Here is an 11,402-nt window from a genome sequence, read left to right as displayed (position 1 = left end):
CCCATAACGCGCACCCGCACACGTGGCACGACACGTGTTGCATAACGCCCACACAGGGGCTTTATGACTACGGATGGCCTAATTGTGTAATGTTTATTGCTTTTCATTTGTTTTTTTTTTTTTTTTTTTTGAAGTATGTGTGGTTGGATGCTATGTTGTCAAAGACCCAAGGCGTAGGCGAGGCGCATCGGCCTCGCCCGGAGCCTAGGCGCAAAAAAAGCGTGGGCTTTTTTAAGAAAAGTGCACATAGAGAAAAAAAATATAAAAAATATGTTATGTTTTGAAAATAAAAAAAGATTCCACATATAAAATTAAAAAAACTATTATATATGCCAAAATGAGTTTCTGAGCTGGAATTTGGTTGAACTCGTGCGTGCCCGCACGTCCTGCGGACACGAATGCAGCTCCAAAAACCCGGGCCCGCATGGGGCAGTTTTTTGCACGCACTCGGTTTCGTTTTTAATGGCCATTTGTGCTGTTTTACCTTTTTTCCTGCGCCTCAACAAGGTTTTTTGCGCCTAGGCGCGCGCTTTTTGCGCCTCAGCACCTTTTTTTCAAAAAATCTCATTTTTGCGCCTAGGCTACCACCAGACGCTATAGGTGCCCCTCGCTGCGCCCGGGTGCCTAGGCACACGCTTTTTGCACTTTTGACAACATAGGTTGGATGATTGATGAGTTTATTTGAAACAGAGTGTTTGATAATTGTGTTGAACCATGATCTGGTATATTGTTTTCATTGATTTTCGATTATATGTAACTTTGTCGATTATATGTAACTGTAAAAATTTGTTGGAAGCATGTGACCTTGGCTGATTCATGAGTTTATTTGAAAAAAAGTGTTTGAAAATTGTTATCATGGTGACTAGAGTTGGAAGTTTCGGCCCATTGGGTTGTGTTTAATCTAAAAAAAGGAACGATAAAAGTGTCCTCTCCACCCAAACAACCCTTGTCTGTTTTGACTGTACCAAAGTTGGTGTATTTAACTCCGAACCCGGTTTACTCTGTTATTCGTTTCTAAAGCTTTTCCTATGTCTAGTCTATGTTGCAGCATTGACATTAAAGGTGACGAGCCTTTGCTTCACGATGAATCTCAAATGACTCTTAATGTGAAATCACTTGGTCATGTTCTTTATTTGTTCATTATGTTGGGTTAAACGGGTTCATTTACAAGTCACAGGTTTAATTCGGGTCAGCTGGTTGCGGGTCAAAAGTGCAAATGGTTCAGTAGTAAGTAAACGGGTCAAGTAAAATCAATGGGTTTAATTAATTAGTTTCTACACAATTTATTTAGAATGGATTGGTTGGGGTTTGACCATATCTCATGGAAAGTGTACATTGGTTGGGGTACACGAAGAAGTCAATTATGTTCGATTCTTTAGTTGACTTAGTATTATTGTATTGTGTTTTCATTTTCAAGTTGATATGCTTGTAGGCTATACATGTAGGCTATATAAAGCCCTTTTGTTTAATGAATATTGTACCCCTTATTTGATAATAATATACCAAGCTTTTATCCTTTCTTTCTGCAAATCAACTTTTCACATTCACATATAGAACTTGATCAATTAAGTGTATGCATTGTGTGTTTGCAAAGGGGCCTGAACCAACACATTAATGGTCAACCTGAAGGTAAAAGAAAGCAACTTATCGTAATCTGATGCTACTGTTTTCTTTGTTTTTGGACAGCTTTTCATCTGTTTGTTGTGATCGTCATCGATGCCTTAGCGCTTGCAGGTAAATACATTTCCAGTAGTGTGTATTTATTGCTTAGCCATATTCGTATATTGCTATTAGTCAACTTTTATTATCACTAATACATGTTATTAGGTTCCCCAAAATTTGTTGTGTTTACATACCTACATTTACTTTTGTATCGGTTAACCAAACCATTTTTTATATCAATAGAATTAACCAAAATTGTTTTTAACCCATATTTATCGTTTTTAAAGAACAAACTCAATCTCTTAAGTTCAACTGTTGGACATGAAGTTTGACTTTCGTATATGTAAAAGATTTTAATATGAGTACAGAACTATGATGCGGTTTTTGATAAAACGGGTACTGGTATTATAGGCCAAGTGAAGCTCCAGGGCTTAACAAATGGGTCGGTTGTTGACCTTTCATCTCAGCAACGGCCATATTGAGTTGGATTCAAAGGAGAAGCACTAGGGCAGGACACTGGTGGTTCATTACTTTGGATCTCAGGGTCCCCTAAAAGTCAACCTCAGACTTGGTACAAGGTAATATCAAAGTCAGTTATCTAAAAAAGCAAACTTTGACAAGAGTTTTACATCATAAACAAGTATGTTGTAACTGACCAACTTTGATGCTTTTGCTGCTGATGGTCCAATTGCAATAGACTTCACGGGAATGGGGAAAGGCGAAACGTGGGTCAATGGTCAAAGCACCGGACGTTATTGGTCTGCTAATATTGCTCCAACTAACAGTTGCTCAGATTGTAGTTGCAAAGAACCATGTTTGAACTGTTGATAATTTATTATGTCAACTGTACTTGCACAGGTTGTATCACAACAAAGGACATGATGAATGCTTGCAACCATACCTAAATAAAGCTAACCTAACACGTCGCGTTGCGCGGCGTCGAATACCTCTAGTTATCTAAAAAAAGTTGTCAACACACTGTTAATACATATGGCTTGTCCACTCTATATAAAAAGAAAATAAGTGGCATAATTTGAACGCAATCAAATAAATTGAAATCGTCATTAACCCTATATATATAAAAAAAATTTAAAGTCTGCCTCAATCTTACTATCTGGTTCCGGGTTATCCGATCAGCTTTTAGTATAAATCGTAAACCAAATTGTTAGTTTGTTATGGTTTAAAATTTTTGAAGCCAACGGATCAGAAGATTAAAAGAAAAAAACGAATGCGAAACCAAACTGATAATGAGTTTGGGTGGTTTGATAGTTTCAAACCGAACCGTTTATTTAATAAACAAACTAGCATGAACACATATTTCGTTAGTTTAGTTAAATGAACAAACTTGAACACATATTTTGTTCGTCCGATTACGTTCATGAACATTCGTTAATGTCCATTTATGTTCGTTGATATTCATTTGTATTTGTTCGTTTTATGTAATTGAGTAGATCGTTTAGAATGATAACGAACGAACATGAAAGTATTCATTTTCCAAACGAACGATAATGAATACGTTAGTTAACCATTTTTGTTACATAACAAAAGATATGGAAAATGTTTTAAAAATGTGCTAAAACTCTTTAAATATTATTAAAAAAACACCTTCTAGAAAAACTGAAACACCCTTTTGTTCTTCTAAAAAGTGTTTTTCTAAAACAAGAAAAAACTTTATTTAAGACCCCCTTAATAAATAATTAGCTAACTTATTTTAAACTGGAGTATGACAAGCACGAAAATGAAACAATAAGAGCACCTTCATGCAATGCCGCTGTCTATGTTATACTTATACCCCTGTCTGTGTTAAGCCGCTACCTATGCATTTTGGCATTTAACTCTTCCACTATAGTCTATTTATACACTAACAAATCCTTCTTTTATCACATAAGAATTTTCTAATTTGCTCCTCAACCAAAAACTTAACAAAATGGCGAAATCACCCGAATCTGAGCATCCAATTAAGGCATTTGGTTATGCTGCTCGAGACGTTTCTGGAGTTCTTTCTCCTCTCACTTTCTCCCGAAGGTATATATAGTACACACGCGGTAGACATGTCGTTATATGTTATCCGATCTTTGGTTTTGGGTTATGTTTGTGTAATCTGGATTTTATCACCCGTAAATTTACTAGAAATATGTTGTTAATGATTCACAGGGCTACGGGTGATAAGGACGTGAGGTTTAAAGTTTTGTATTGTGGGATCTGTCATTCTGATCTTCACTTCAGCAAGAACGAATGGGGCTTTACTACTTATCCTATTACTCCTGGGTACGTTTTAATCGAATACATTCTTCGATTACATGCAATTTGATGTTTATTTTTCTAAAAAAAGATAAGATAAATGCATAATGGTTTTTGTTGGGTATGGCATTAATACATTGATTGAAAATAAACCATGTATAATTTGTATATTGATTTGTGTTTAACGGGTATCCATATATACAGAATAATGTTACATTTTACTATCATCCAGATACGATAATTACATAACTAGTCCAATATTTGATTTACTTTATGCAACAATTTCTTACGATTTATTGCTGTAAGATTCAATTCTTCGTTAACACGTTAAAAATAGTTATTTGTTCTTGCTCTATCCTAGGCCTCTAAACGAACCGAACGAACACGAACATATAATCGAACACATTTTTTGTCCGTGTTCGTTCATTAAGAAATCTGGCATGTTCATGTTCGTTCGTTTAAAGCCTAAACGAACAGTTTACAAACATCAAAAAAATAATTGAACATAAACATAAACAAATATAAATTAACATAATTGAACAAACATAAACAAACAAAAATGAACGTAATTGAACAAATATAAACAAACACAATTTAACATTAGTAAACACAAACAAACAAGTCTAATATATTACATTTTATCTGAAAACACTTCTAAATTAGTAAGTGATCAGTTACGATTTAAGAAAAAATTTAAAATTTCATTTTTATTACCAGAAAAATCAATAACTAATTAGTTTATATAAGTAGTTAGAAAACCTAATATTTATATAATATAACTATTTATGTATTTACTAAAATTTAAACGAACGTTCACAAACATAAATGAACGAACACAAGGTGTGTTCATATTCGTTCATTTAATTAAAAATTAAACAAACAAAATTTTTTGTTTGTGTTCGTACATTTATTAAGTAAACGAACATAAACGAGCTTCCCCTCAAACAAGTTCTCTAACCTTTCAACAATTGATCTTACTTACCACCGGATAACTGACATTTTACAATGTTTGATCTTACAATGATGATTAATGCAGGCATGAGATCGTCGGTGTAGTGACAGAAGTAGGCAGCAAAGTTAAAAAATTCAAAGTTGGGGACAAAGTTGGGGTTGGATGCTTAGTGGGATCATGTCGCTCATGTGAAAATTGTGCTAAAGATCTTGAAAACTACTGCCCACAACAGATTCCAACTTATGGTTTCCTACACTATGATGGCACACGCACCTACGGTGGGTACTCGGACCACATGGTTTCAGACGAGCATTTCGTGTTGCGTTGGCCTGAGAATTTGCCACTTGATAGTGGTGCACCCTTGTTATGTGCTGGTATTACAACTTACAGTCCACTCAGGCACTTTGGACTAGATAAGCCTGGTTTGAAGATAGGTGTAGTTGGGCTTGGGGGGCTTGGTCATGTTGCTGTCAAGTTCGCTAAGGCTTTTGGGGCTGAAGTAACGGTCTTCAGTACCACCCCTAGTAAAAAGCAAGAAGCACTTGAAGGACTTAAAGCTGACCATTTCATAGTTAGCAAAGATCAAGAGCAGATGCAGGTTGGATTTAATTTCTTTTGCAAAGACTTGATAATGTTTTATGATGCGTGGATTTTTTTTTTTTTTTTTGATTTCTAGATGTTTTAGCAAAATGTAGTGGCAGCTTACCTACAGGCTACATATTTATGACGGGGTCGACCAACTCTGTGAATTTTTTTTTGGTTTAGTATGTAGGCGACCTAATCCCGACTAACCCCTAAGATTTTTTAACACCGACACCTATGAAATTATGAAACTGATCCGCATAAAAAAAGTAATATAAGTTTCTAGAAATTTACATTTGCAAAGCTATTAAAAACTAATTAACGCATATAAAATAATTATAAACTAACTATTTATTTGGACTAACACCCATTGTCTCGTTAATTCTTATAAACCTAATAACCAATTTAAAAAATTAAACTCATTACCTCATTAGCCCAATACCCATGTTAAAAAATTAAATAATTTACCTACCTAATAAACAATTAATTTACAATATTATCATAACGAAGGAATGATCAAAAGCCATAAACCCATTGCCGCCCCAAGCCTCTAGAAGGCTAGAAGCCCATTTTGCTAGAGTCGTCGTTGCCGGAGCGGCCTATCACTAGGGGTGTAAACCAGCTGAGCCACTAGTGAGCTACTCAAGACCGGCTTTCTAAAAACTCAAATCAATATGAGCTTAAACGAACTATTATGCATTTTCTAATAACGGCTTATTATTTTTAATTTGTATTTGGAATTTTATTTGGTTTTTTTCTTTTTGTTATATTATTCTAGTCGACCCGACCCGGGTCGAAAAAATTTTAAATTTACCGATAGACAACTAACATCATCTTAAAATTTCCGATCCCATGAAAAAAAATTCTAAGTCCATCACCAACAAAATGATAAGGGCTTTTAGGAGGTCTTTGGAAGTATATGTTTTCCAGAGAGTTCGCTATCCATGATAGCGAACATAAAAAAGACCTGACTCCAATTATACATGTGGCAAACAAGCGCCTCAAATAGACCAACATGGCAAAACTCAAAAAAACTGAGTCTACTCTTTTGACAAGTTAACTCACTAGAAACTAAAACAAGTTCAATGACCTTCAAGAAACATCTATAATTTTTCTAAAACACCTAGAAATCAATAAATAAAATAAGCAACTTATAGAATAACTTTTTGATTTTTTTCTTTTATATGTAATCAGTCTACAGCGAACTCATTGGATGGAATAATCGACACCGTCTCTGCGAGCCACCCAATTGCACCATTGGTCAATGCACTTAAAACAGATGGGAAGCTTGTTTTTGTTGGTGCAGTTTTTGAGCCATTTGAGTTAACTGCAGTTTCTTTATCTCCGGGTTAGTGTTCTTCATATATTTTCCTAAGCTGGCTGGCTGCATTTACTTTAACCAAGAGGGATTTGATTTGCAGGGAGGAAAACGGTGGCTGGTAGTGCAATAGGAGGGCTGAAAGAGACTCAAGAAATGCTTGATTTTGCAGCAAAACATGGTATAACTGCGGATATCGAGCTAATTCCCATTGATTATGTGAACACTGCCATGGGCCGTATGTTGAAATCTGATGTTAAATACCGATTCGTGATCGATGTAGCCAACTCCCTGAAAGCTCCATAGGTGAAGTTGGTTTGGTATAAATTGTGTTACATTATTTTCATGGCTACACCACCTAGCTTCGTGGTGTTAATAATTTGTATGTTGTAATATATGAAATACTAAATGAAATAACTTGTATGCTTTTATTCATATTTAATAAGTAGACAATTTATTTTACCAAATTAATGTAAACTATTAAAATGCTTAAATGAATTGTGCTTAAAGATTTGGTGTTCATACTCTGAGAAAACTTTTTAATGGCATTTCTAAGAAATAGTCGTCTAGTTTAATGCTATATTAGAGCTAGAGGTACCCATAGGCCATAGTCCCATACTATTGCCACAACAACCAAAGTTCAATGCACAAACGTTGAAAATGGTAACATTTCAAAAAAAAAAAAAAAAAAAAAAAAAAAAAAAAAAAAAAAAAAACACTTTTAAATTTCCACTTTTAACACTATATGTATCCCACAAATTTTACCAAAACTACACATTCTATAAAATCTTTTCTCTTCAATTTTTATACAATCTCAAACCACCCATTCCACACAATGTTTCCCAACATTAACCAAAACATATGAGACCCCAACAATTCACTTTGGGCTAATCTCGCAAACAACGAGCAACAAAATTGGTACCGAAAAGAGTCGCAAAATGGTGAGATTGGGTATTATCCAATACCCCCTTCCATGCCAACATCCCCTCATCCGTCACCACCACCACCACTTCCCGGTTTTTTGGATACTATTCCGCACCAAATCAACCACCAGCAATTATTCAACATACCTAAAACCCAAAACATACCCAAAACCCAACCCACTTCATCAAGAGGTAGACGCGTAAGAAGGCACCCTTAGAAGACTAAGAATGTCGAACGTACTCCCAAAACGGTCAAGAGGTTGACACCTAGCAAAGAACTAGCATTGGCATAAACATTGCTCGACGTGTCAGAGGATCCAATTATTTGTAATTTTTTTTCTCTATTAAATTTCTATATTTTTTTAGTAATCTAATTTTTATTTTGTTGCTACTAATTTCATTTTTTTTTTCAAATTATAGCAAACAACCAAGATATAGTCGTCTTTTGGAAGCGCATACGTGAGAATTTTTTTGCCACAATGGGCCCACGTGAATATCGTTCTCCCGATTCGTTTTCGGGCAAGTGGACCGCAATGCGCACCAAGATCAACAACTTCAACAACATATACAATAACCACGCTCACAATCAGACAAGAAGAAGCGGTTCAAACGACGTGGACATCTTGATTGCCGCTCACACCGAATACAGAATGCATCATGGCTCGGTGTTTATGATGATACCTTCTTAGGAGCTTTTTTGCAAATCTCCAAAGTGGCGTCTCGTACCATCGTTTGACCCAACAGTCCATAGGTCAAAACGGCTCAAATCATCAATGTCTAGTGAACCATCCTCGTTGGATGCTCGTTATACTTTTAACATAAACGACGACAATGATGAATTGAATTTTGAGGAACCCCAAGAGCCCTGCCACAACCAATGGGTAGGGATAGAAGCAAGGCAACAGCACGAGCACAAGGCAACTCCTCGATAACACCATCGGATGGTCTATCAAGGTTGGACGAGTTCGACTATAGATTCACTTGGCTTCTGACGATCAAGGAAAAGAAACAATAAATGAAATTGGAGAAATAAATCGAGAAAGATTCTAAAGTACTCGAGAAAGACCTTTCCCACCTATCGGAGGAGGACTGAGCCATTTTCGAAGCTCGTAAGGCAAAATCTGAGCAAAATACATGTAGTTTTTAAGTAACTTTGTAGTTTTTTTGTTTTGGTCAAAAATCACACAAGGATAATGCAACCAAACTCTTTGTAAACGGGGAATGATGCTTGGTATGACGAACAAAGATAAGGATCACTATAATGAAAATTGCACAAGTGACACAAGGATTTATACGAGGAAAAAGCCCTTGATCAATGAATGATCTTCGGCATAAAAAACCTCGGGTGATGGAAACTACCGATCACCAAACTTCAATATAACAAACAATGTTTACAACTTCGGATGGTAACGAGCTAGGTACAAGGATCACTATAGTATCGTATGCTAAAGCGTGTGAGAAATGTGTTGTGTCTTCCGAATGTTCAAGAGTGCCATTTATACAAGTGTGTGTGGTTCTATTTTAGGCAAATCACCTAACTACTAGCTCGTTACCCCTTTAGAAATAGAAGTAAATTTAGCCTAATTAATTTCCCTTGAATTGTGCTGAGTTTCCATATTATCCATAACGTCCATCTTTGATTATGCATGTGCGAAATTAGCGTGACAGATTCCTTGTTTACGTTGCTAAGACCTGGTCCAACTCGTAATTCCTGCAAAACAACATTAAATCCAAAGAGAACAATCGTTAGTATGAGGATCCTTAGGATGATCCATGATCCTGATCCTGGAGCTCTTCTGAGGATCACTATCTGCCAAAGAAACAAGGATCACTTGTTAGGATACCAAGTAAGGATCATAGGTCATAAAAATCCAGCCCTAACAATTGCCCCCAAAATATAAGGAGTAATTATGTAATATTAACGAGTTATATTTTGCCGAATCTTATCTATAACTAACTCAACGGATATATAGCCGTTAAGAATGAACTATCCGTTGCGATCTGACGTCATGGAGATGACAGCCCTGCACAAATCATCATTATAAATAGAAATAGGGATAGGATCGTTTGCATTTAAATTCAAGAACTCTTCCCTTTATAACCGCGATCAGAGGATTGAACAGGTATTCCCCTTCTCCTTCTCTCTTGCTTACTCTGTTTTTCTTTCTTTTTCCATCGTCTTGTAAAAAATGTTGCTCCGGAATTCTCCCGGTAAGGATCCTAAGAATAATAGCCCCTTGAAGGGTCAAGGGATCATCAAGGATTCCCCCACCGAGAGGTGTTGTTTTACTGATTCTCAGATTGACAAAATCCGTCATTGTTTTCCGGCGAACACCTTCTTTAAATCTTTCAACCCTACCGCTTTGAGCGATTATATCTCTGAGACTTAGGTAGCTTTCCCGGTCACTCCTTTCATGATAGGATACTCATATCCTTTCCCTCAGTTCACCGAGTCTTTTTTCTCCCTTACCGGCATCTGCTATATCCAGGCTATGCCGATGATCTAGAGGGTTTTATACACCCTTGATGGTAACGAAAAGATGTATGATCTTACAACTTTTGGATCCCACCGATACTTGTTCAAACGAAAAGCTGGAGAAGATCACCCTGTTTTCAAAGTGACCAGAAATGACACGAACTGGAAGCGACGATTCTTTTTTGTTAGGACAGATACCATCCCTAATGGGAAGGATTTTCCCAAGGAGTGGGCTACCCATGGTAGGATAGAGGATCCTGGAAGGATCGCCATAGAACTTGTTCCTTGGTATAAGGATCACTGATATTCTCTTGTTTATTGTGCAGCTATATCCGTTTCTCATCTTAGGTTGACTCCTGCTGCAAAAGAGAGACTCTTGGCCTTTAAGAAGCTTGATCCGGAGATAAGAACTTTCCAGGTTGCCACCCAGGATTCTCAAGAAGTATCCTCTGCCTCTGCCACAATGTCAAGTAAGTATCCTCATTTAAAAAGTAATTCTATGTAGGATTTCAAGTTTAATTAGAATACTTATCTTATTTTGGTTGTGTAGGTGCTGGAAAATCCTCTAAGTCTGCTTCAAATTTCGGCATTGATGATCTTACTAATGTCAAATCTGCAAGGAAGAAGACTCATGCTGCTAGCTCAACTGCTTCAGCCCCTAAAGCACCAATCAGGGGAAAAGGAAGCAAGAAGAGAAAGGCCTCTGAGGATTTGCAAGGTCTGCCCCTGCTTCGCCAACAGTGTCTGGATTACATCAGCGAGGTAAGGATCACTGTCCCGTTTGTGTATCCTGCTGGTCTAAGGATTACTTGGTTTCTGACATTATTCCTTGTCTTCCTTGTAGAAATTTGCTGAAGTAGAGACATATGTCGGCCATGTTGAGGATCAGGATCGCCAGATTGCTGACCTTCCACAGGTTGGGGTGTTGAAGGATCTCAAGATAGCCGATCTTCAGAAGGAGCTCCAGGCCACCAAGAATGATGCTGCCAAGATGCTGATCAACTTTGACTATGAGAAGCACGAGATCACCCAGGATGCCAAGGTTTCTGCCGCGATAACTATGTACAAGATCCAGCTGCAGATGGCTGCGGAGGCTCAGGATCTTGCTTTTGACAAGAGCACCTGGGATGTCGAAGGCTGGAAGGCTAGCCTGGCTGAACTGGAGGATGATGAGGAGGCTGAGGAGATTCCGATGCTTGAGGGTGGAGACATTAGCAAGGATCAGGGTGGAGAGGCAAGTGGAGCTGG

The 11,402-nt window shown here is 37.1% G+C and overlaps 1 protein-coding gene across 1 annotated transcript; it reads left to right on the top strand.

The window, feature by feature from the left end:
- The first annotated feature begins 3,552 nt into the window (after nucleotides 1-3,552).
- Nucleotides 3,553-7,190, top strand: LOC110909257 (8-hydroxygeraniol dehydrogenase). Its single transcript, XM_022154290.2, has 5 exons — nucleotides 3,553-3,687; nucleotides 3,817-3,930; nucleotides 4,940-5,453; nucleotides 6,632-6,785; nucleotides 6,859-7,190. Exons 1-5 carry the CDS (start codon nucleotides 3,590-3,592, stop codon nucleotides 7,059-7,061), a joined length of 1,083 nt encoding a protein of 360 aa, XP_022009982.1. The 5' UTR covers nucleotides 3,553-3,589; the 3' UTR covers nucleotides 7,062-7,190.
- The last annotated feature ends 4,212 nt before the right edge of the window (nucleotides 7,191-11,402 follow it).

This window comes from Helianthus annuus, chromosome 14 (genome assembly GCF_002127325.2).
Source record: "Helianthus annuus cultivar XRQ/B chromosome 14, HanXRQr2.0-SUNRISE, whole genome shotgun sequence".
NCBI classification, from domain to species: Eukaryota; Viridiplantae; Streptophyta; class Magnoliopsida; order Asterales; family Asteraceae; genus Helianthus; species Helianthus annuus.
The sequence above is the reverse complement of the archived record's forward strand: the minus strand, read 5'-3'. Positions and strand labels throughout refer to the sequence as shown.

Coding starts and splice junctions, on each gene's coding strand:
- LOC110909257 (XM_022154290.2), top strand. CDS start 3,590: ATGGCGAAATCACCCGAATCTGAGCATCCAATTAAGGCATTTGGTTAT. Junction 3,931..4,939: donor ACTTATCCTATTACTCCTGG/GTACGTTTTAAT, acceptor TGATTAATGCAG/GCATGAGATCGTCGGTGTAG. Junction 6,786..6,858: donor TGCAGTTTCTTTATCTCCGG/GTTAGTGTTCTT, acceptor TTTGATTTGCAG/GGAGGAAAACGGTGGCTGGT.